At 54.1% G+C, this 24,749-nt stretch overlaps 1 protein-coding gene, 3 non-coding genes and 2 pseudogenes across 4 annotated transcripts; all 6 read left to right on the forward strand.

Annotated features, from left to right (window-relative positions):
- Positions 1–1,343: 1,343 nt before the first annotated feature.
- Positions 1,344–1,524, forward strand: LOC133106332 (U2 spliceosomal RNA; annotated as a pseudogene).
- Positions 1,525–1,882: 358 nt separating this feature from the next.
- LOC133106590 (U5 spliceosomal RNA) lies at positions 1,883–1,999 on the forward strand. Its single transcript, XR_009704552.1, has one exon. It is a non-coding gene; the product is annotated as a U5 spliceosomal RNA (small nuclear RNA).
- Positions 2,000–8,779: 6,780 nt separating this feature from the next.
- Positions 8,780–8,963, forward strand: LOC133106371 (U2 spliceosomal RNA). Its single transcript, XR_009704481.1, has one exon. It is a non-coding gene; the product is annotated as a U2 spliceosomal RNA (small nuclear RNA).
- Positions 8,964–19,876: 10,913 nt separating this feature from the next.
- Positions 19,877–23,516, forward strand: LOC133142222 (tol-Pal system protein TolA-like). Its single transcript, XM_061263306.1, has 4 exons — positions 19,877–19,955; positions 20,105–20,229; positions 22,086–22,259; positions 22,875–23,516. Exons 1-4 carry the CDS (start codon positions 19,877–19,879, stop codon positions 23,514–23,516), a joined length of 1,020 nt encoding a protein of 339 aa, XP_061119290.1.
- On the forward strand, positions 20,529–20,703 carry LOC133106427 (U2 spliceosomal RNA; annotated as a pseudogene).
- On the forward strand, positions 21,055–21,171 carry LOC133105717 (U5 spliceosomal RNA). The gene has a single exon (XR_009703911.1). It is a non-coding gene; the product is annotated as a U5 spliceosomal RNA (small nuclear RNA).
- Positions 23,517–24,749: the final 1,233 nt, after the last annotated feature.

The following is a 24,749-nucleotide window of genomic DNA, read 5'->3' on the forward strand; positions in this document are numbered from 1 at the left end:
ACCGAGGGATGGAGAGGGAGGAGGGGGGAACAGCATGGCCTCGCAGTGTGTGAGGACGGGATGAAGGTGCTGGGGATCCGGTTCAGCAGGGAGAGGGCAGACAGGCTGAACTGGGAGCAGTGCCTGGAAAAGGTAAGGAAGAGGGTGGGCTTGTGGAGGGCGAGAGCTTTAACAGTGACGGGTAAGGTACTAGTGGTGAAGGCGGACTTTTTGCCGCAATTGATTTATTTAGGGAGGGTTTTTCCGATGCCGGCGGTGTGCAGGGTGAAATTGAACCGGCTGATTTTTAATTTCCTGTGGGGAGGGCGGTTGGAGCCGGTAAAACGGGAGGTTTTGTTTTTGCCAGTGGAGAAAGGGGGAAGAGGCCTCGTGGACGTGGGCGTAAAGCTCGAGGTGCTATATCTGAAGGGCATTGTTGATACCCTGGTGGGGGATGAAGGCCACAAGTGCCGGCACCTCATGAAGATGTGGGTGGGGACAGCCATGAGGGAGCTGGTGGGGTGGGACAACAGGGGGCCGAGGGCGGAGGACACCCCGTGGTACACAAGGGCAGTGCTCTTTTTAAGAACGCACAGGGAGATCATCATGGCGCAGGGGCTGCGGGACCATCGGGCCCTCTACAAAGCGATCCTGGGCAGGAGGACGAGGGAGGCAGAGAGGGAGGTGGAAAGGTGCGGAGGGCAATGGAGGTGGTTGACGGCCAGGTGGCTCCCAAACCGGGCAGGAGACCTGAACTGGTTGGGAGGTCTGGGAAGACTACCGGTGAGGGAGAGGATGCACAGGGCTGGCACTGCCAGGAGCCCTTTGTGCCCCAGGGGGTGTGGGAGGGAGGAGACGGGAGGGCATGCCCTATGGGAATGCCCTTTTGCAAGAGTGTTCTGGGGGAGGGCAAACAGGGTGGTGTTTCTCCCGGTATGGGCCACAGCAGTGGACAAAGAGGGGGTCATGAGGGCTGCCGGGGTGGGGAGCCTGAAGGCTGAGGAGAGGGAGGTTTTCAGCCTCCTGGTGAGCTGGGGGAAGCTGGCCCTGTGGGACAGCAGGAACAGGAAAATGCTGAATCCCTCAGATGGCACGACGGGGGGGCAGTGTTTCAAGGGGTGGGAGAGAAGAGTGGAGGTGGAGATGAGGGTGTGCGCCCAGGTAGAGGGGAGAAAAAGGGGAGAAAAGAAATGGGGAAGGGTGAAGGCCGCCTTGAGCCTGTAAGAGGCAAATGTGTAAATAGTGTAAATAAAAGTGTAAATAATGAATGTATATGTGTTGTCTGTGGAAAAGGTAAGGGGTGGGTATACAGTTGGTGTTATGTGTGTGTAATGTAAATAAAATGTAAAATGATATTTGTAAAAATAAAAGTTTCTTATATAAAAAAAAAAATCTGTTCTTATCAGTTTAATATCTGATACGTCCCCTATCAGGGGACTATATATTAAACGGATTTTTGGCACAGGGAGTCGGAGAAGGAGCTTGCTCCGTCCGCTTCAAGCATCGACCCGTTATTGCAGTGCGTTCGGGAACGGTGCGCCTCTCCAAGTTTTGTGCAAAAAAAGGTTGTGTTTTGTTGTCCTTTACTAGGTGGGTGGGTTGCCCTGTTCTTCCCCCTTTTTGTTTGTTTGTTTGTTTGTTTGTTTTTTTGTATGTATGTAAATTGTGTTGTAAATAGGGTGAATATGTGCCCTTGTTGTAAGTGTGCTTGCCTCTGTTTTTTAGCAAAATGATGTAGTAGTTTTGTGTGCGGGACGTAACTGTTTGTTATTGCGCTGTCTCGCTTTTCCCACCTTCCCTCTCGGATTGTCCGGCAGGCCGGCTGGCAGCAGTGGCAACCCCGGGTCAGTGGGAGTGGCTGGGAAGGGGGCCGGAGGCGCCTGGTGCGCTGAAAGGTCACATTTCGCTCTGGTTTCTCTTCAGCACGCACAAATCTTTCGCCTTTTACTAAAGATTTCCGTGGAGAGGAACGCACCTGAGTTTGTGCTATTTTTGGATGCTCCGTCCACAGGACGGGGCAGCTTCGAACGGTTTAAGGACAGACGGCAATGTGCGACAGGTATGCGGGTTGCTTGCGAGTCGCCGACGAGCCGAGCCGACTTGCTCGTTTCTGGCTGATCGCCTGCTTGCCCCGTGCGATCGATGCCCCGCTCGCTAAATAGCTTTGGTCGCTGCCTAGAGAGCAGCTATTCAGTAAGTAACTCGGTAGTAAGTACGTAACAGTGTACTCGGTATGTGTTGAGTGTTTTTGGCGGCTGTGCCTGCCAGTGGAGGACAGTGGATCTTGGTGGGAGGAGCCAGCTGAGTCCGGTCGTTACGGTAGCTCGCCGACCGGCCAGTCAGTGCGTGCGCAGGGTTCTTGGGAAGGCGGGGAGGGGGGCCGGCTCCTGGGCCAGGTGACGTCTGCCCCGAGCGCGGTCCGGGGCCGTCGGCAGGGGCCAGTTTGTGGTTATCGCTTCTCGGCCTTTTGGCTAAGATCAAGGGTAAGATCCATGATGGTTCATGGATCCCCTTGGGTCTCTGCCTTAGGCCTGGAGCTTATAAAACCGGCTCTCAAGCCAGGCTTCGGCCTGGTGGTGAGGAGCGATCGGGGGTTTTATTTTTTTCCCCCTGATTAGCGTAGCGCCCTTCGGGGATTGAATTGGACCCTTCGGGGTCATTGGATTGGACTTACTGATATTGGAATTTGGAAATTGGACTGGGATTGATTTGGATAATGATTCGGACAACGGCGCTGTTGTATATATGTGAATAGGCTTAGCTTAGTGTAGATTTAATAAAAAAAGGTAAAACTCTGAGCCAACGCTGAGGCCTTGACTCTGAGCTTCACCACAAAAAAAAAAAAAAAAAAAATCTGTTCTTATCAGTCTACAACTTTCGGCGATTCAAGGACTTGCGGGAGGATTTCGAGGGACCATGACAGCCCCAGGACCGGAAATGGAGGGAGGAGGATTAAAGAGGAGGAACACCATTCGGCTGCAGGTGGAGGCGGAGAAGAGAGGAACCGTTGACCTACGCTACATCATACTGAGGGTATTTAAAGATTTTTTTGGTGTGGGAGTCGAGCGCATGTACTGTGTGCAAGATCACCAGGGAAGAGGTCTATACGATGTTACATTGGAAAGTGAGGCGTTGTGTTTGGAGGTTTATGAGGCCTATAAGGAGAAGAGGAAAGAGGAGATATTGGAGGGCCTTTCCATGGAGCCACTCTTTTCAAGGGATGTGAAGCTGGTTACCGTACTAATGTACAACCCGTTTGTCACGGCAAGAGAGGTGGAGGTGTTTTTGGGGCGATACTGCACTGTGCTAGCGTCGGAGGCAGCTCCTGCAGCAGAAAAGGCGGGTGAGGAGGTGGTGGAGGAGTCGGAGCTGGAGGCCTCGACTTCATCAGTGCCGTCATCGGGAGAGGTGGGCCCCACCCCACGTCCTCGGGGCAGGAGGGGAGAGGCGACGGCAGGCAGAGCAGTGCCGGCCCCGGGCGGAGCAGAGGTGGTGGCAGGAAAGGCACCCCCAGAGGGAGCCCTTGTGGCAGGGGCAGCTGGGGCTGAGGAAGGAGGCCTGGAGGGAGGGGTGAAGCGCAGCCGCACCCTCACGTGGGCGGAGGCCACAGAGGAGCTGGCGGTGGAGAGCACCAGCGGGGAGAGCAGATCTCCAGGGGAAAAGGAGAAGAAGAAGAAGAAGAAGAAGAAGGTCAGGCTCGGCGTGGTCAGGGGGGGATTGCACCTGGACTCTGGGGACTCCACAGACGTGTCGAGCAGTGAGAGCCTGGTGTGGGACATGGCTTCCCCCCTGTCCGAGTGTGGGTACGACGAGGGGCCGGTAAAACAGAGGGCCCCGAACGAGGTACCGTTTTTAGATTGCGAGGAGGGAGGGGGAGGGAGGGTGGGGGGGTTTGGCCTGTGAGGCTGGGAGGGAGGAGGTTTTTTGTTTTTCGTCAGGTTTCAGTCATGGCAGAAAAATTAACTGTACTGACCTGTAATGTGAGGGGTTTGAGAAAGGATGGAAAGAGGAGGGGGGTTTTTCATTTTTTGACGGGACAGAGATTTTTCGTTTGTTTTGTGCAGGAGGTGCACCTGAGGTCCAGTGAGGACGCTCAGAAATTTGCTTTTGAGTGGAAGAGGGGGCTTTCTTTTTGGAGTGTGGGAGGGGTACATTCTTCCGGGGTGGGAATTTTGTTTGGAGGGAGGGAGATAAAAGTTATAAATGTGTTCTCATGGGTTCAGGGGAGGGTCCTCGTGGTTGACGGGGATTGGAGGGGAATCAAACTAAGGTTTGTGAGTGTGTACGCTCCAGCCTTGCTACAAAGGCGAAGGGGTTTTTTTTTGTCTCTGGAGCAGGTGTGTGCTACAAGCAGGTATGTAGTGATGGGGGGGGATTTTAATGTTTCTTTTGAGGCACCAGATGCTTCGGCAGCACACCTGAAAGGGGTGTTGGGGAGGTTCTCCCTGAAGGACGGGTTTAGGGAGGTGTGGCCAAGGGACCCGGGGCTTACCTGGGGGAACAGCAGGGGGGCCAAGTCCCGTCTTGATTTTGTTTTTGTTCCGGGGGGGCAGAGGGTGAAGGCGGCCGAGGTGATCCCGCTGTTTTTCTCAGATCACAGCGGGGTGGCGGTGACAGTGGGGTGGGATGCGCCAGCATTTGGGAGAGGGTGCTGGCGCATGAACGTCCAGATCCTGGAGGAGGAAGCCTATTGTGTACGCTTCAGGGAGGCGTACAGGGGGTGGAGGAAGCTGAAGCCTTTCTTTAACACGACAACAGAGTGGTGGGAGCGGACAAATGCCAGGATTAAAGCCTTAGCTATCGCCTACTGCCAGGGAAAGAAACGGAGGGAGCAGAGGTACTCCCTTAAGCTCCAAAGGGAGCTAGAGGGGCTCTATGTGGGATGGAACAATGGGGGGGAGTTTGATGAGGGGAGGTGGGAGTTGTTAAAGGCAGAGCTGAGGGCTCTGCACGAGGACAAGGCGCGCTCCCTGGCTTTTAAGAGCCAGGGAGAGAAATATGACAAAGACGAGACCTGCTCCTCGTATTTCTTTCAGAGGGTGAGGGCGATGAGGGCAAAGAGGGTGATGGAAGGGCTGAGGGGGGAGGACGGGAGGGTGCAGAGAGGAACGCAGGAGATGCTGAGGGTGGCCTCCTGTTATTACTCTCACCTTTTCGGGGAAAGAGAGGTGGACAGGAGTGCCTCTGAGAGGTTTCTGGGTCTGGTGGAGCAGAGGGTGCCGGAGGGAGTGAGGGCAGTCCTGGAGGTGCCCTTCAGCTCGGAGGAGCTCAGAAAGGCACTCTCCGGGATGAAGGGAGGGAAGGCCATAAAAGACCGAGATAAGTGAGCGGCACTGTTTTTATCTTTTAAAGAGGTGTCGTTTGATGCTATGTTCCTGCAGGAGTGTCATTTGGGAGGAGGGAGGGATGTAGCCATGTTTTGCAAGGATTGGGATATGGGGCCTTCGGTCTGGTCAGTGGGCAATGTCCACACCGATGGTTTGGGGATTCTGTTTAAGGGAAGGGGGGTGGTGGTTGAGGAATTCCTGTCGATTGTTCCAGGGAAACTGTTGTGTGCTGATGTTTTGTGGGGAGGGGAGAAGTTTACGCTCATAAATGTGCATGCCCCATGTAATATTTCTGAGCGTTTGTGTTTTTTCAAGATATTGCCGGTTTTATTGGCGACAAATCGATGTATTGTTTTGGGGGGGGATTTTAATGTGTCGGTGGACGAGGGGATAGTGGGAGGGAGAAGGGATTTTTCAGTTCTGTATTTAAAAAAAGAGATTTTGGTTAAGTTTTCTTTGTTTGATTGTTTTAAAGAAGATGGCCGACAGGGGGAGGGATACACGTGGTCAAACTCCAGGGGCTGTAGGAGGAGGTTGGACTATTTTTTTGCCTCAAAAAAGTGGAGGGTGGAAAGTTTTGTGGTGCTTCCCAGCTGGTCCTCAGACCATAGTGTAATAAAGTGTATTTTGGGGGGAGGGGAGGCTAGAAAACAAAGGAGATGGCTTTTTAATGCCGATCTCCTCAAAGATTGGGTGTTTTGTGAACAATTTACGGAATTTTATTTGGGGTGGAGGGTTTTCAAAGCCCAGTTTTCCTGTGTGCTGGAGTGGTGGGAAATGGTGAAACATAGGATAAAGGAGTTTTGCATAGCCTATGGCATAGCGAAAAGGAGGGAAGAGAGAGAGAAGGTGTGGGCACTGAAGGGAGAGCTGCAATACTGGGTGGGGGTGGCAAACAGGGGAGGGAGGGTGAACGCAGAGGAAGTAAAGGGTTTAAAAGAAAAAATAAAATCTTATTACATCGAGAGAGCAAGGCGTTTTGCCTTCCTGGCAAGGGTGGAGCGGAGGGAGAAGGACGAGAAGGTAACGCCTTTCTTTTTTAAAACAGTGAGAGCGCGGCAAAATGAGGGGTGGATAGAGGCGATAATGACAGGCCAGGGGGAGGTAAGGAAGATGGAGGAGAAGCTGGACGCCGCAGCGCTTTTTTACTCGGTGCTGTTTGGGAGGGAAGAGAGGGACACAGAGGAGGGGGACAGGCTGGTAGCGCAGCTCTGGAGGAAGGTAGGGAGGGGAAAACAGGAAGCTCTGGGGAGGAGGATAAGGATGGAAGAGGTAAGGGAGGCCTTGTTCTCTTTAAAAGCGGGGAAAACGCCAGGGAGAGATGGGATTACCAGGGAGGTATATACCCACTTCTGGGGGATAATGGCTGAGGATCTGGTGGAAGTTTTTAACCGGGCGGGAGAAGTGGGGAAGATGCCCTTATCGATGAGGGAGGGGGTAGTGCACCTGTTGTACAAGAAGGGGGAGAGGAAAGATCTGGGGAACTGGCAGCCAGTAACTCTCCTCTGCACCGATTACAAGGTGCTGGGGAAGGTGCTGGCCAACAGGGCCAAGGGGGTGTTAGGGGAAGTTCTGGGACCTGACCAAACTTGTGCTGTCCCAGGAAGGATGGGGTCCCAGAACCTGATTCTTTTAAGGGATCTTTTGAGCTGGGCGAGAAGCAGGAAAGTTGGGGTAGGGGTGATTGGCCTGGACCAACAGAAGGCTTTCGACCGGGTCGACCACGCCTTCCTGGTGCAGGTTTTGGAGAGGATGGGTTTCGGGGAGGGCTTCATTACCTGGGTGAAGACCCTCTACAACGGGGCCTTCAGCCGGGTAAAAGTAAATGGGGCCCTGAGTGCACAGGTGATGCAGGGTAGAGGGGTGAGGCAGGGGTGTCCTTTGTCCCCGTTGCTGTACGTGTGCATGATAGAGCCCCTGGCAGAGCTGATGAGGCAGGACGGGGTATTCAGGGGCCTGCAGATCCCGGGCAGTGGGGGGGAGAGGGTAAAGCTGCTACAGTACGCGGATGACACCACAGTGGTGGTCTCATCAGAGAGGGATGTAGAGAGGGTCATGGGCCTGGTGGGCCAGTACTGTCGAGGGTCAGGGTCAAAAATTAATTTTACCAAGTCGACAGTGATGGTGACCGAGGGATGGAGAGGGAGAAGGGGGGAGGAGCATGGCCTGGTAGCGTGTGAGGAGGGGATAAAGGTGCTGGGGGTCCGTTTCAGCGGGGAGAGGGCGGACAGGCTGAACTGGCAGCAGTGCCTGGAGAAGGTGGAGAAGAGGTTAGGCGTGTGGAGGGAGAGGGCGCTGACATTTTCAGGTAAGGTACTAACGGTGAAAGTAGACATTTTACCGAGGATCATTTATTTAGGTAGGGTTTTTCCGATCCCAGCGGTATATAAGATCAAACTGAACCGGTTGATTTTTAATTTTCTATGGGGAGGGAGGCTAGAGCCGGTAAAAAGGGACATCATATTTTTGCCGGTGGAAAAGGGCGGGAGAGACCTAGTAGACGTGGGCCTGAAGGTAGAGGTCTTGTTCGTGAAGAGTATTTACGACGCCTTGGTGGGAGATGAGGGCCACAAGTGCCGGCACCTCATGAGGATGTGGGTGGGGACGGCCATGAGGGAGCTGGTGGGGTGGGACAACAGCGGGCCGAGGGCGGAAGACATCCCGTGGTGCTACACGAGGGCAGCTCTCTTTTTAAGATCTCATAGAGAGATCATCGTGGCACAGGGGCTGGGGGACCATCGGGCCCTCTACAAAGAGATCCTGGGCAGGAGGACAAGAGCGGCAGAGAGGGAGGTGCAAAGGAGCGGAGCGCAATGGAGGTGGTTGTCGGCCAAGTGGCTCCCAAACCGGGCGAGAGACCTGAACTGGATGGGCGGTCTGGGAAGGCTACCGGTGAGGGAGAGGATGCACAGGGCCGGCACGGCCAGGAGCCCTTTGTGCCCCAGGGGCTGTGGGAGGGAGGAGACAGGAGGGCATGCCCTGTGGGAATGCCCCTTTGCAAGGGTCTTTTGGGGGAGGGCAAATAAGGGGGTGTTTCTCCCGGTCTGGGCCACAGCGGTGGACAAGGCTGGGGTCATGAATGCAGCTGGGGTGGAGAGTCGGAAGGCTCAGGAGAGGGAGGTGTTTGGCCTCCTAGTGAGCTGGGGGAAGCTGGCCCTGTGGGACAGCAGGAATCAGAAGGTCAGGAACCCCAAAAGTAGCATGACGGGGGTGCAGTGCTACAGGGGGTGGGAAAGGAGAGTAATGGTGGAGATAGGGGTGTGTGCCCAGGTAGAAGGGGAAAAAAGGGGCGAAAAGAAATGGGAAAAGGTGAAGGTCGCCTTGAGCCTATAAAAGGCAAATGTGTAAATAGTGTATATAAAAGTGTAAATAGTGAATGTATATGTGTTGTCTGTAGAAAAGATGTTGGGTCTGTACAGTGTGTGTGTTATGTGCATGTAATGTGAATATGATGTAAAATTATATTTGTGTAAATAAAAATTTCTTATACAAAAAAAAAAAAAATCTGTTCTTATCAGTTTAATATCTGATACGTCCCCTATCAGGGGACTATATATTAAACGGATTTTTGGCACAGGGAGTCGGAGAAGGAGCTTGCTCCGTCCGCTTCAAGCATCGACCCGTTATTGCAGTGCGTTCGGGAACGGTGCGCCTCTCCAAGTTTTGTGCAAAAAAAGGTTGTGTTTTGTTGTCCTTTACTAGGTGGGTGGGTTGCCCTGTTCTTCCCCCTTTTTGTTTGTTTGTTTGTTTTTTTTGTATGTATGTAAATTGTGTTCTAAATAGGGTGAATATGTGCCCTTGATGTAAGTGTGCTTGCCTCTGTTTTTTAGCAAAATGATGTAGTTTTCTGTGCGGGACGTAACTGTTTGTTGTTATTGCGCTGTCTCGCTTTTCCCACCTTCCCTCTCGGATTGTCTGTCCGGCCGGCTGGCAGCAGTGGCAACCCCGGGTCAGTGGGAGTGGCTGGGAAGGGGGCCGGAGGCGCCTGGTGCGCTGAAAGGTCACATTTCGCTCGGGTTTCTCTTCAGCACGCACAAATCTTTCGCCTTTTACTAAAGATTTTACATCGGTGATCGGACCGGACCAGACCTGCAGCGTGCAGGGGAGGTCCATAAATGACAACCTGCTCCTCGCGAGGGATCTAATCATCCACTCCGGGGAGCGGAGGTCCCCCTTGTGCCTTCTCAGTCTCGATCAAGAGAAGGCATTTGACCGGGTGAGTCATGTGTGCTTGGAGAGAGTGCTAGAAAAAATGAACATTCCTGGCCCCCTCCTGCGCTGGACAAAGATCTGTCTGACAGACATAACGGGCAGAGTGGTTGTCAATCGACAGCCCTCTGCCCCGTTCGATGTCAGGTCTGGCGTCAGGCAGGGGTGCCCTCTAGCATCTCTCCTGTACGTCATCTACCTGGAACCGTTCCTCCAGGCCATCAGGGCCAATCCAGGGGTGGTGGGCTATCCACTCCCTGGAGCGGGGGGGGAACGGCTAAAGGTGATGGCGTACATGGACGACATTGCCATCGTCGCCACAGACAGTCGTTCTATCGCTTGTGCCACCAAGGTGTTGGACGACTTCTGTGTGGCCACTGGCGCCCTGGTCAACAGGGACAAGAGTGAACTGTTTCTGTCTCCATATTGGAGTGAGGAGCTGACCGTTTCCTTCCCTGTACGTAGGAATACCATCAAGCTCCTGGGGGTGACCTTCCAGGCTGACGGAGGAGGGAGAACCAGCTGGGAGGGAGCCCTCCGCCACGTCCAAAATAAAATCAGGAGCTGGAGTGCACGGCCCTTGACCATGGCGGGTAAGATCCTTGTCCTGAAGGCAATTGTCCTACCCATTCTGCTCTATGTGGGGAGGGTGTTTCCCCCGGACAAAGCCACCGGGAAGCTAATCACCCGGATGGCTTTCCGCTTTGTCTGGGGGAGCACCATGGAAAAACTTAAACGCGTCACCCTCCTCAAAGAGGAGCGGGGGGTCCCAGACATTGTCAACATCATTATGGTGCAGGGTCTGGCCACCCTTGTCCAGAATGCAGGGAAGGTGGGTAAGGCCTCTGGTACCTTTGCCAGGTACTATGCCACCCCCTTCCTCAGAGCAATGGGCTTGGGTGTGCTGGACCTCACCATACTTTATAGCTGGGACCCCCCCTACGTCTACCGAGCCCTGAAGGACTTTGCCTACAGGACGGATCTGCCCAGGGCTGGCCTAACCTCGTGGAGCTATAAAATGATTATGGCTCATTTAAGATCTGGAGAAATTGTAACGCTCCCGAGGGGGGGGCCAGACCTGGACCCGCAAGTCATCTGGGCAAATGTGACACATAAGTGTCTCACAAACAAACAAAAAGACATTGCCTGGATGACAGCCCATAGGTGTCTCCCCACCAGAACATTTATGTATCGCCGGCACTTAGCCCTGACTGAACGCTGCCCTCACGGATGCACTGACTCTGAACACATTCACCACCTGTTCTGGGAGTGCTCCGTGGCCAGGCGGGTCTGGGGCCTTGTTTGTTCCTCTGTCTCCCTAAGCAGGTTCCTGCCGAGGTCCTCCCTGATGGCTGAGGGCATCCTCTACGGTCCGCCGGGGGGATGCAAGACCACCGTGCTCCAGCGTCAGTGGAGGATCATCAACACCGTGAAGCAGGTCCTGTGGGAGACGAGGAACATCAAGGTCTACCAGAAAACATCTGTAGACCTGGTCACTCTCCGGAGGAGGATCCAAAACCTCCTCCAGGACGGCATTCTGGTGGACATGCACACTAACAAGAACCTGGCGAGAGAGAAGTGGGGGGTGGACCACTGGAAAGAATTCATCATATAGTCCACCCCCCCAAGGGACACAGAAGGGACACAGAAGCCTCTCGGGACAACCAAACCTGAGCGGAATGGACTCTTTCTTTACTATTTTCTCGTCTTTTAATTCACCTTAGTTTCTTTATTGTTGAAATTGATTTTGTTAAGTTTTGTAAGGTCTCTTTGTAATATTTTGTAATCACTCTCTCTTTAAGTTTGTTTTCATTCCTTTGATGTCTTTGTTTCATTAGTTTAAGTTCTTGATTAAATGATTATTTTGTGTTAATTAGTGTGTTTTAAAAAAAGAAAAAGAATTTTAAAATGTAAAGAAATGTAAAAAAACCAATAAAACCACATTTTACTAAAGATTTCCGTGGAGAGGAACGCACCTGAGTTTGTGCTATTTTTGGATGCTCCGTCCACAGGACGGGGCAACTTCGAACGGTTTAAGGACAGACGGCAATGTGCGACAGGTATGCGGGTTGCTTGCGAGTCGCCAATGAGCCGAGCCGACTTGCTCGTTTCTGGCTTATCGCCTGCTTGCCGCGTGCGATCGATGCCCCGCTCGCTAAATAGCTTTGGTCGCTGCCTAGAGAGCAGCTATTCAGTAAGTAACTCGGTAGTAAGTACGTAACAGCGTACTCGGTGTGTGTTGAGTGTTTTTGGCGGCTGTGCCTGCCAGTGGAGGACAGTGGATCTTGGTGGGAGGAGCCAGCTGAGTCCGGTCGTTACGGTAGCTCGCCGACCGGCCAGTCAGTGCGTGCGCAGGGTTCTTGGGAAGGCGGGGAGGGGGGCCGGCTCCTGGGCCAGGTGGCGTCTGCCCCGAGCGCGGTCCGGGGCCACCGGGAGGGCGCCGTCGGCAGGGGCCAGTTTGTGGTTATCGCTTCTCGGCCTTTTGGCTAAGATCAAGGGTAAGATCCATGATGGTTCATGGATCCCCTTGGGTCTCTGCCTTAGGCCTGGAGCTTATAAAACCGGCTCTCAAGCCAGGCTTCGGCCTGGTGGTGAGGAGCGATCGGGGGTTTTATTTTTTTCCCCCTGATTAGCGTAGCGCCCTTCGGGGATTGAATTGGACCCTTCGGGGATTGTATTGGACCCTTCGGGGATTGAATTGTACCCTTCGGGGTCATTGGATTGGACTTACTGATATTGGAATTTGGAAATTGGACTGGGATTGATTTGGATAATGATTCGGACAACGGCGCTGTTGTATATATGTGAATAGGCTTAGCTTAGTGTAGATTTAATAAAAAAAGCCGAGCCGAGCCGACTTGCTAGTTTCTGGCTTATCGCCTGCTTGCCGCGTGCGATCGATGCCCCGCTCGCTAAATAGCTTTGGTCGCTGCCTAGAGAGCAGCTATTCAGTAAGTAACTCGGTAGTAAGTACGTAACAGTGTACTCGGTATGTGTCGAGTGTTTTTGGCGGCTGTGCCTGCCAGTGGAGGACAGTGGATCTTGGTGGGAGGAGCCAGCTGAGTCCGGTCGTTACGGTAGCTCGCCGACCGGCCAGTCAGTGCGTGCGCAGGGTTCTTGGGAAGGCGGGGAGGGGGGCCGGCTCCTGGGCCAGGTGGCCAGCGCGGTCCGGGGCCACCGGGAGGGCGCCGTCGGCAGGGGCCAGTTTGTGGTTATCGCTTCTCGGCCTTTTGGCTAAGATCAAGTGGTTTGTGGTGAGGAGAAGTGACCAATTCGTAAGTATGGCGAACAGTAATTGGAGAGCAGTTCGGAATACCGTGAGAGTAAAGTGGGCAGGAGCCCCAGGGAGAATGCCCCAGAGGGAAGAGTTTGTGAAGGCCTTCGTCTTGGAGAAGTTCTCGCTGTCGGAGAACGACATTCTGGGGATACAGCGGAATGGAAGGGAGGAGTTCGTGGATGTAGCCTTCAGAGGACCGGATGCATTTAAGGCGTTCATGGAGCGGTGCAAGAGGGAAGATCTGGGGTCATACCGCGTGGAGTCCATGGAGAGGAGGAACCACAGGGTGGTGATTATAAACCTCTTCGATATGAACGTGCCGGACGAGGCTGTCGGGAGGTACCTGGAGAGGTACGCCAGGGTGGTGGCCGGACCCAGATACCGGAGGGACGTCTTCGGCTTCTGGAATGGCCAGAGGGTGTATGAGGTCCTGCTCCGGGAGAGTGACCATGGATACGAGGGCTTCCTCCATCCTCCAGCCCTCTGCATGGTCGAAGGGGTGAAGGGCCACATCATGTACTCCAGGCAGCCTCCCTTCTGTCGGCGATGCATGGAGGTGGGCCACGTCGACGCGGGGTGCATGTTGGTGGTCTGCCACAATTGCCGACAAAGAGGGCACATGGCGGCCGAGTGCAAGGAGCCGCGCACCTGCAACGTCTGCGGCTCTGGGGACCATCTCATGAGGGCATGCCCTGAGCGCCGCCGCACCTACGCCGACGCAGCCAGGGAGAGAGCAGCGCCTGCACCAGGGCCAGCGGGGGCTGAGAGGCCTGTACCAGGCCCAACGGAGGCTGAGAGGCCTACAGCAGGCCCAGCAGAGGCTGAGAGGCCTACACCAGGCCCAACAGAGGCTGACGGGCCTACACCAGGCCCAAAGGAGGCGGAGAGGCCTACATCAGGCCCAGCAGGGGCTGAGAGGCCTACACCAGGCCCAACAGAAGCTGAGAGGCCTACATCAGGCCCAGTGGAGGCTGAGGGGCCTACACCAGGCCCAACAGAGCACAGCAAGGCGGAAAGCAGGAAGGGGGAGCAGAGAGGGCCTGCACCGGGCTCAGCGGGGCCTAGCACCGAGGAAGGCCCGATCCCAGACACCGATCTGGAGCTCGGCAGCAGGGAGGGGAGGGAGACGGCGGATGAGGGCAGCGACGACTCCGACATGGAGCTGTCCATGGAGGAGGATGCCGTCATCAGGCTGAGGGGAGAGAAGAGGAAGGAGAGGCCTGAGATGGCTGGAGCTCCACCAGGAGGGAGGCAGGCAAAGGCCAGGGCCCCGACCAAAGCCAAGGCGAGGCCCAAGGACTGGGCCGAAGAGGTGGAGAAGGAGATGGGGGATTCGGACGCTCCATTGCCGGCGGAACCCAGGATGGGGATGGAGAAAATTTTTGGAAGGAGGTAGGCTGAAGGCCAGCACCTTTTATTACATTTTAATTAATGGAAAAAATTTTCTTGTCTCTTAATGCCAGGGGCATAAAAGACCGGGACAAAAGGTTGGCGCTGTTTTTATCTGTAAAAGAGGCGCCATTCAATGTACTTTTTTTGCAGGAATGTCATTTGGGAGGGGGGAGGGATGTGGCCATTTTTCGTAAGGATTGGGATCTGGGGCCTTCAGTGTGGTCAGTGGGCAATGTCCACGCTGACGGTTTGGGGATTTTGTTTAAAGGAAGGGGGGTAGAAATAGAAGAGTTTCTGACGATAGTCCCAGGAAGGCTCATGTGTGCGGATGTTTTGTGGGGAGGGGAGAGAATGAGATTTGTTAATGTGCATGCCCCGTGCAATATTTCTCAGCGGTATGATTTTTTTAAACTTTTGCCAGAAGTTTTGGCTACAAATAGGAGTATTATTTTGGGGGGGGATTTCAATGTGTCTGTGGATGAGGGGATAGTGGGGGGAAGGAGGGATTTTTCAGTTCTTTATTTAAAAAAAGAGATTTTGGTTAAGTTTTCTTTGTTTGATTGTTTTAGGGAAAATGGCCGACAGGGGGAGGGGTTTACATGGGCAAATTCCAGGGGCTGCAGGAGAAGGCTGGATTATTTTTTTGTGTCCAAAATTTTTCAGTTGAGAAAATTTGTGGTGATGCCAAGCTGGTCATCGGACCATTGTTTAATTAAGTGCGTTTTGGAGGGAGGGGAGAACGGAAGAAAAAGGAGGTGGATTTTTAATGCCGAACTCCTAGAAGATTTTGGTTTTATAGAGCAATTTAAAGAGTTTTATTTGGGTTGGAAGGCCTTCAAAGCCCAGTTTTTATGCGTTTTGGATTGGTGGGAGCTGGTGAAAATCAGAATAAAGGAGTTTTGCATGGCCTACGGGATAGCCAAGAGGAGGGAAGAGATAGAGAGAGTGTGGGCACTGCAGAGTGAACTGCAATACTGGGTGGGCGTGGCAAACAGGGGAGGGAGGGTAAAGACAGAAGAGGTAAAGGCTTTGAAGGAACAAATAAGGGCCTATTATATAGCGAAAGCAAGGAGGTTTGCCTTCCTGGCGAGGGTGGAGAGGAAGGAAAAGGACGAGAGGGTGACGCCTTTCTTTTTCAAGGCGGTGAGTGCGCGCCAAAGCGAGGGATGGATGGAGGCGCTAGCTACAAACCAGGGGGAGGTGAGGCTGCAGGAGGAAAAGCTAGACGCTGCAGCGCGTTTCTATTCTGTGCTGTTTGGTAGGGAGGAGAGGGACACAGAGGAGGGGGACAGGCTGGTGGCGCAGCTCTGGAGGAAGGTAGGGGAGGGGCGACAGGAAGCTCTGGGGAGGAGGATAGGGATGGAAGAGGTAAGGGAAGCCTTGTTCTCCCTAAAGGCGGGGAAGACTCCAGGGAAGGACGGGATCACCAGGGAGCTATATACCCACTTCTGGGGTATAATGGCAGAGGACCTGGTGGAGGTGTTTAACCGGGTGGGAGAAGTGGGGAAAATGCCCCAGTCAATGAGGGAGGGGGTGATACACCTCCTATTTAAGAAGGGAGAGAGGAAAGACCTGGGGAACTGGCGGCCAATCACACTCCTCTGCACCGATTACAGGGTGCTGGGGAAGGTGCTGGCCAACAGGGCCAAGGGAGTTTTAGGGGAGGTTCTGGGGCCGGACCAAACTTGTGCGGTCCCGGGAAGGATGGGGTCCCAGAACCTAGTGCTGTTGAGGGATGTGCTGGCCTGGGCTAAAAGTAGGAGAGTGGGGATAGGTGTGATTGGCCTGGACCAGCAAAAGGCTTTTGACCGGGTCGACCACGCCTTCCTGGTACAGGTGCTGGACAGAATGGGGTTTGGAGGGGGGTTTGTTGCCTGGGTAAAGGCCCTCTACAACGGAGCCTTCAGCCGGGTGAAGGTTAACGGGGCTTTGAGTGCGCCGGTGAGGCAGGGTAGAGGGGTGAGGCAGGGGTGTCCCCTGTCCCCGTTGCTGTATGTGTGTGTGATAGAGCCCCTGGCAGAGCTGATGAGGCAGGACACGGTTTTTAGGGGCCTGCAGATCCCAGGCAGTGGGGGGGAGAGGGTAAAGGTGCTGCAGTACGCAGATGACACCACAGTGGTGGTCTCCTCAGAGAGGGACGTGGAGAGGGTCATGGGCCTGGTGGGCCAGTACTGTCGAGGGTCAGGGTCAAAGATAAATTATGGTAAGTCGATAGTGATGGTGACCGAGGGATGGAGAGGGAGGAAGGGGGAGCAGCATGGCCTCGCGGTGTGTGAGGACGGGATGAAGGTGCTGGGGATCCGGTTCAGCAGGGAGAGGGCGGACAGGCTGAACTGGGAACAGTGCCTAGAAAAGGTAAGGAAGAGGTTAGGCTTGTGGAGGGCGAGAACACTAACCCTATCAGGTAAGATATTAATAGTGAAGGCGGACATTTTGCCGCAACTTATTTATTTAGGGAGAGTTTTCCCGATCCCGGCGGGGTGCAAGATCAGTTTAAACCGGATGATTTTTAATTTTCTGTGGGGAGGGCGTTTGGAACCGGTAAAAAGGGAAATTTTGTTTTTGCCAGTGGAGAGGGGAGGGCGGGGTCTAGTGGACGTAGGCCTGAAGCTGGAGGTGTTACACCTAAAAAGCATCGTCGACACCTTGGTGGGAGTGGAGAGCCATAAGAGTAGACATCTCATGAGGATGTGGGTGGGGACAGCCATGAGAGAGCTGGTGGGGTGGGACAATAGGGGGCCGAGGGGGGAGGACATCCCGTGGTGCTACACGAGGGCAGTGCTGTTTTTGAGAGCATCATGGCGCAGGGGCTGAAGGACCACAGGGCCCTATATAAAGCGCTCTTGGGCAGGAGGGCGAGGGAGGTAGAGAGGGAGGTGGAGAGAAATGGAGGGCAGTGGAAGTTTTTGTCCGCCAGGTGGCTCCCAAACCGAGCAAGCGACCTGAACTGGTTGGGCGGTCTGGGGAGATTGCCGGTGAGGGAGAGGATGCACAGGGCTGGCACTGCCAGGAGCCCTTTGTGCCCCAGGGGCTGTGGGAGGGAGGAGACAGGAGGGCATGCCCTGTGGGAATGCCCTTTTGCTAAGGTCTTTTGGGGGAGGGCAAATAGGGTGGTGTTCCTCCCGATATAGGCCACAGCAGTGGACAGAGCAGCAGCCATGAAGGCTGTTGGTTTGGAGAGGGTGAAGGCTGAGGAAAGGGAGGTGTTCAGCCTCCTGGTGAGCTGGGGGAAGCTGGCCTTGTGGGACAGCCGAAATAGTAAAATTGTGAACCCCTCAGACGGCATGACGGGGGTGCAGTGCTACAAGGGTTGGGAAAGAAGGGTGGCGGTGGAGATAGTCACTAGTAACTCTATGTGGGATGGAACAATGGGGGGGAGTTTGATGAGGGGAGGTGGGAGTTGTTAAAGGCAGAGCTGAGGGCTCTGCACGAGGACAAGGCGCGCTCCCTGGCTTTTAAGAGCCAGGGAGAGAAATATGACAAAGACGAGACCTGCTCCTCGTATTTCTTTCAGAGGGTGAGGGCGATGAGGGCAAAGAGGGTGATGGAAGGGCTGAGGGGGGAGGACGGGAGGGTGCAGAGAGGAACGCAGGAGATGCTGAGGGTGGCCTCCTGTTATTACTCTCACCTTTTCGGGGAAAGAGAGGTGGACAGGAGTGCCTCTGAGAGGTTTCTGGGTCTGGTGGAGCAGAGGGTGCCGGAGGGAGTGAGGGCAGTCCTGGAGGTGCCCTTCAGCTCGGAGGAGCTCAGAAAGGCACTCTCCGGGATGAAGGGAGGGAAGGCCATAAAAGACCGAGATAAGCGAGCGGCACTGTTTTTATCTTTTAAAGAGGTGTCGTTTGATGCTATGTTCCTGCAGGAGTGTCATTTGGGAGGAGGGAGGGATGTAGCCATGTTTTGCAAGGATTGGGATATGGGGCCTTCGGTCTGGTCAGTGGGCAATGTCCACGCCGATGGTTTGGGGATTCTGTTTAAGGGAAGGGGGGTGGTGGTTGAGGAATTCCTGTCGATTGTTCCAGGGAAACTGTTGTGTGCTGATGTTTTGTGGGGAGGGGAGAAGTTTAGGCTCATAAATGTGCATGCCCCATGTAATATTTCTGAGCGTTTGTGTTTTTTCAAGATGTTGCCGGTTTTATTGGCGACAAATCGATGTATTGTTTTGGGGGGGGATTTTAATGTGTCGGTGGACGAGGGGATAGTGGGAGGGAGAAGGGATTTTTCAGTTCTGTATTTAAAAAAAGAGATTTTGGTTAAGTTTTCTTTGTTTGATTGTTTTAAAGAAGATGGCCGACAGGGGGAGGGATACACGTGGTCAAACTCCAGGGGCTGTAGGAGGAGGTTGGACTATTTTTTTGCCTCGAAAAAATGGAGTGTGGAAAGTTTTGTGGTGCTTCCCAGCTGGTCCTCAGACCATAGTGTAATAAAGTGTATTTTGGGGGGAGGGGAGGCTAGAAGACAAAGGATATGGTCTTTTAATGCCGATCTCCTTAAAGATTTTGTTTTTTGTGAACAGTTTACGGAATTTTATTTGGGGTGGAGGGTTTTCAAAGCCCAGTTTTCCTGTGTGCTGGAGTGGTGGGAAATGGTGAAACATAGGATAAAGGAGTTTTGCATAGCCTATGGCATAGCGAAAAGGAGGGAAGAGAGAGAGAAGGTGTGGGCACTGAAGGGAGAGCTGCAATACTGGGTGGGGGTGGCAAACAGGGGAGGGAGGGTGAACGCAGAGGAAGTAAAGGGTTTAAAAGAAAAAATAAAATCTTATTACATCGAGAGAGCAAGGCGTTTTGCCTTCCTGGCAAGGGTGGAGCGGAGGGAGAAGGACGAGAAGGTAACGCCTTTCTTTTTTAAAACAGTGAGAGCGCGGCAAAATGAGGGGTGGATAGAGGCGATAATGACAGGCCAGGGGGAGGTAAGGAAGATGGAGGAGAAGCTGGACGCCGCAGCGCTTTTTTACTCGGTGTTGTTTGGGAGGGAGGAGAGGGACACAGAGGAGGGGGACAGGCTGGTGGCGCAGCTCTGGAGGAAGGTAGGGAAGGGACAACAGGAAGCTCTGGGGAGGAGGATAAGGATGGAAGAGGTAAGGGAGGCCTTGTTCTCTTTAAAAGCGGGGAAAACGCCAGGGAGAGATGGGATTACCAGGGAGGTATATACCCACTTCTGGGGGATAATGGCTGAGGATCCGGTGGAAGTTTTTAACCGGGCGGGAGAAGTGGGGAAAATGCCCGTATCGATGAGGGAGGGGGTAGTGCACCTGTTGTACAAGAAGGGGGAGAGGAAAGATCTGGGGAACTAGCGGCCAGTCACTCTCCTCTGCACCGATTACAAGGTGCTGGGGAAGGTGCTGGCCAACAGGGCCAAGGGGGTGTTAGGGGAAGACCTAGTAGACGTGGGCCTGAAGGTAGAGGTCTTGTTCGTGAAGAGCATTTACGACGCCTTGGTGGGAGATGAGGGCCACAAGTGCCGGCACCTCATGAGGATGTGGGTGGGGACGGCCATGAGGGAGCTGGTGGGACAACAGCGGGCCGAGGGCGGAAGACATCCCGTGGTGCTACACGAGGGCAGCTCTCTTTTTAAGATCTCATAGAGAGATCATCGTGGCACAGGGGCTGGGGGACCATCGGGCCCTCTACAAAGAGATCCTGGGCAGGAGGACAAGAGCGGCAGAGAGGGAGGTGCAAAGGAGCGGAGCGCAATGGAGGTGGTTGTCGGCCAAGTGGCTCCCAAACCGGGCGAGAGACCTGAACTGGATGGGCGGTCTGGGAAGGCTACCGGTGAGGGAGAGGATGCACAGGGCCGGCACGGCCAGGAGCCCTTTGTGCCCCAGGGGCTGTGGGAGGGAGGAGACAGGAGGGCATGCCCTGTGCAAGGGTCTTTTGGGGGAGGGCAAATAAGGGGGTGTTTCTCCCGGTCTGGGCCACAGCGGTGGACAAGGCTGGGGTCATGAATGCAGCTGGGGTGGAGAGTCGGAAGGCTCAGGAGAGGGAGGTGTTTGGCCTCCTAGTGAGCTGGGGGAAGCTGGCCCTGTGGGACAGCAGGAATCAGAAGGTCAGGAACCCCAAAAGTAGCATGACGGGGGTGCAGTGCTACAGGGGGTGGGAAAGGAGAGTAATGGTGGAGATAGGGGTGTGTGCCCAGGTAGAAGGGAAAAAAAGGGGCGAAAAGAAATGGGAAAAGGTGAAGGTCGCCTTGAGCCTATAAAAGGCAAATGTGTAAATAGTGTAAATAAAAGTGTAAATAGTGAATGTATATGTGTTGTCTGTAGAAAAGATGTTGGGTCTGTACAGTGTGTGTGTTATGTGTATGTAATGTGAATATGATGTAAAATTATATTTGTGTAAATAAAAATTTCTTATACAAAAAAAAAAATCTGTTCTTATCAGTTTAATATCTGATACGTCCCCTATCAGGGGACTATATATTAAACGGATTTTTGGCACAGGGAGTCGGAGAAGGAGCTTGCTCCGTCCGCTTCAAGCATCGACCCGTTATTGCAGTGCGTTCGGGAATGGTGCGCCTCTCCAAGTTTTGTGCAAAAAAAGGTTGTGTTTTGTTGTCCTTTACTAGGTGGGTGGGTTGCCCTGTTCTTCCCCCTTTTTGTTTGTTTGTTTGTTTTTTTTGTATGTATGTAAATTGTGTTGTAAATAGGGTGAATATGTGCCCTTGTTGTAAGTGTGCTTGCCTCTGTTTTTTAGCAAAATGATGTAGTTTTCTGTGCGGGACGTAACTGTTTGTTGTTATTGCGCTGTCTCGCTTTTCCCACCTTCCCTCTCGGATTGTCTGTCCGGCCGGCTGGCGGCAGTGGCAACCCCGGGTCAGTGGGAGTGGCTGGGAAGGGGGCCGGAGGCGCCTGGTGCGCTGAAAGGTCACATTTCGCTCGGGTTTCTCTTCAGCACGCACAAATCTTTCGCCTTTTACTAAAGATTTCCGTGGAGAGGAACGCACCTGAGTTTGTGCTATTTTTGGATGCTCCGTCCACAGGACGGGGCAACTTCGAACGGTTTAAGGACAGACGGCAATGTGCGACAGGTCTGCGGGTTGCTTGCGAGTCGCCGATGAGCCGAGCCGACTTGCTCGTTTCTGGCTTATCGCCTGCTTGCCGCGTGCGATCGATGCCCCGCTCGCTAAATAGCTTTGGTCGCTGCCTAGAGAGCAGCTATTCAGTAAGTAACAGTGTACTCGGTATGTGTCGAGTGTTTTTGGCGGCTGTGCCTGCCAGTGGAGGACAGTGGATCTTGGTGGGAGGAGCCAGCTGAGTCCGGTCGTTACGGTAGCTCGCCGACCGGCCAGTCAGTGCGTGCGCAGGGTTCTTGGGAAGGCGGGGAGGGGGGCCGGCTCCTGGGCCAGGTGGCGTCTGCCCCGAGCACGGTCCGGGGCCACCGGGAGGGCGCCGTCGGCAGGGGCCAGTTTGTGGTTATCGCTTCGCGGCCTTTTGGCTAAGATAGGCGGTCAAATTGCTGCGTGGTCAAGGATTCGTCCGTTGAGGAGATTGATTTGTTGAATTTAAAAAAAAGTTTGTTCCTGAGATTGAAGACATCAAGGTAAGTGATTTATTGATTGGGGTGATTTAAGGGTTTGAGCCCTTCGGGGCTGGGCAAGAGCCCGGGGTTGCTTTTTTTGGCTAATAATTTTGAGCAAGAGACGTGTAATTTGGGTGTTGGGTGGTTATTGTGGGTTTTGGTCTGTAACTGACCTTTTTTTTTAGAATGTCTGCTGCCAGGGTGGGCACGCGCAGGCATTGCTGTGTTAGGTTTCTGCTGAGGGAAAAAGATGGAAAGCTGTTGCAGCTGTCCCGGCTTGATTTTTCAAGGAAATTTATAAGGGGAGTGCTGGGTTTCACCGCAGCTGAAATTAACTGCCTTGTGGTTCTCCCGCAAGGGAAAGGTTTTGACCTCTCTTTTAAGACGTCTCAGCAACTTGCCTCGTTCTGGGCAAAGTATGAGACGGTGAAGGAGAGGTTGGACATGTTCAACGTGGAGAGGCTTACGGATGATAGCCTAAAAGTGGCTATTGTCCGTATGTTTAATGAGACTGTGGAGGAATCAGACATTGTCACCTGGCTTTCTCGGTATTGCCAGGTGAGAGGTTCCCCACTTAAAGTAATGGATGTGGACGGCATTTGGACCTGCGTTTGGCGCGTGCCAATCAAGCTAAACGAGGACCCATCAGGGTTCAGTGGGATGCGCCACCTGCCGACACTAATTGTGCTGGGTGAGAACAGGGGGCTGATCTTCTATCAGGGTCAGCCCAAGCTGTGCCGCAGGTGTGGCCAATATGGCCACCTGATTGAAGCCTGCAGAGTGGTGGTGTGTGGTAAGTGCAGGGAGGTGGGGCACCTGGCCACTGAATGCACAACGGGGAGGAAGTGTAACCTTTGTGGGGAGAATACCCACCTGTTTCGGGACTGCCCGGATTCCTTTGCAAATAGAACAAAGGCTTTCCGGGCAGCCAGCAAAGAACAAAGCGAGCGAGAGACACAGGGGCAACAGGGAGGAGAGAAGGGGAGGACTGAGGAGGGGGAGGAGCAGGCTGGAGAGAAGGGGAGGTCTGAGGAGGGGGAGGAGAGAAGGGGAGGTCTGAGGAGGGGGAGGAGAGAAGGGGAGGTCTGAGGAGGGGGAGGAGAGAAGGGGAGGTCTGAGGAGGGGGAGGAGCAGGGAGAAGAGGTAGGGAGGACAGAGGAGGGGGAGGAGCAGGGAGAGGAGGTAGGGAAGACTGAGGGAGAGGCCCAGGGAGAAGGGCAGGAAGTGGAGGAGAAGAACAGCAAGGCCCAGGAGGGGGCAGGAGAGAAGGGGAAAGAAGGGGGTGAAGTGGCCCAGGGCAAGGGTATGGAAGACAAGGAGAGAGAGGAAGGGGTAGAAGAGAGGGAGGTCATGGCTGGGGAGTCCAGCGGGGCCACGGTGGAGCGGAGGGTAGGGAAAAAGGACAAGAAGAGGCAGGAAGGGGAAGGGGGCGACCAGGGAAGTCTGGTTTTGTTTCCAGAAGGGTCCCTGGAAAACCTGTACGGGACACCGGTGGATTCGGATTCCGAGGCTGGGTCCATGGTAACCGTGGAGTCCGAGGAGGAGATGGAGGCAGCGCAGGCCGGGGTGATGAAGAGGCTGGCTGACGAGGTGGTGGGGCCTGAGAAGGAGAGCGGGGTAAAGAAGGGACGGGTAAGTTTCAGGGAGAGGTGGGGCTTGCTGGCTGGGGAGTCGGACAGTGAGCCCACTGCTTCGTCCCCGGTCTTCCCGCAGCTGTCTCCCAATGAGTGGCCGTACCTGGGGGTGGACCCGCCCACCACCGGGGGAGCCCCAGGGGGAGAGGAGGCTGAGCCAGCAGGGGGCACTAAGCCCTAGGTGTTGGGAAAATGGTTTTAACTGTGTTACCGTGTTTTTAAGAGGCTTAATTGTTTTTAAATCCCTCACAAAAAAAATGGCCACCATCTCAATAGCCACAATAAATGTGAGAAGCATCCGTACTCCAGGGAGGGCGCAGGCAGTGTTTGCAAACCTGGAAAATGTGGGGGCAGACATCCTCTGCCTACAGGAATGCTGCCTGCCCCTCAGCTCCTCCTATAAAGAGTGGGAGAGGAGGTGGACCCACGGCCCGTCGGTGTGGAGTGGGTCGGATGGGAACAAGGCGGATGGGGTGGCAGTCCTGGTGCGCAACACAAGGGTGGAGGTGGTGGGTCACACGGTGATTAGACCAGGTAGGGTTTTAGCGGTTTCTTTGAGTTTTGGGGGTGTAGCATTTCGTGTAATAAATGTTTATGCCCCAGCGTTAAAGCAGGACAGATTTGAGTTATTTCACGGGTTATCCCCACACCTGCTGGGGAGGGTTCCACTTTTGTTAGTGGGGGATTTTAATTGCGTTTTAGAAAGGGAAGGGAGGAGGGGTTTCGGGGATTTTAGATTAGATAAGACCTCTTTGTTTTGAAACACGGTTTTAAAGGATTTTAAACTTGAAGATCAAGTAAAACATGTAAATACGGCTCCAGGCTTCACCTGGAGTAGTCCGGATGGGGCCAGAGCCTCCAGAATTGATTTTATTTTTGGAAGGGGGGTGGCAGCGGCTACAGCACGGGCCACCCCGGTGTTCTTTTCAGACCACGTCCTCCTGACCTGCTCCCTGGTGCTGGAAGGCGGCCTGGAAGTAGGGCGGGGGGTGTGGAGGCTGAACTGTCTCCTGCTGAAGGAGCGGGGGGTGCAGGAGCAGTTCAGGGAGAAGTACATGGCCTGGCAGTCTCTCCAGGACCTTTTTGGGAGCAGGGCGGAGTGGTGGGAGGACACAAAGCCCAAAATAAAGAGCTTTTTTATCCACGCTGGCGTGGAGAAACGGGAGAGAAAGAGGCGCGTGTGGGCCGGGCTCCAGAGGCGCCTCAATCGCTACTCTAACCTCCTGCTCAGGGGTTTTGACTTCCGAGCGGAGGTGGAGGAGACGAGGCGCCTCATGGCTGCCATGGCAGAAGCCCAGGGGAAGGGCGTGATTTTTAGGAGCAGGGAGAGGGACATAGATGAGGGAGAGGCCTGCACCAGGTACTTTTTTAAAAGGGTGATGGCGCAGGGAGCCCTCATGAAGGGGTTGAGGAA

Source organism: Conger conger, chromosome 12, assembly GCF_963514075.1.
Source record: "Conger conger chromosome 12, fConCon1.1, whole genome shotgun sequence".
NCBI classification, from domain to species: Eukaryota; Metazoa; Chordata; class Actinopteri; order Anguilliformes; family Congridae; genus Conger; species Conger conger.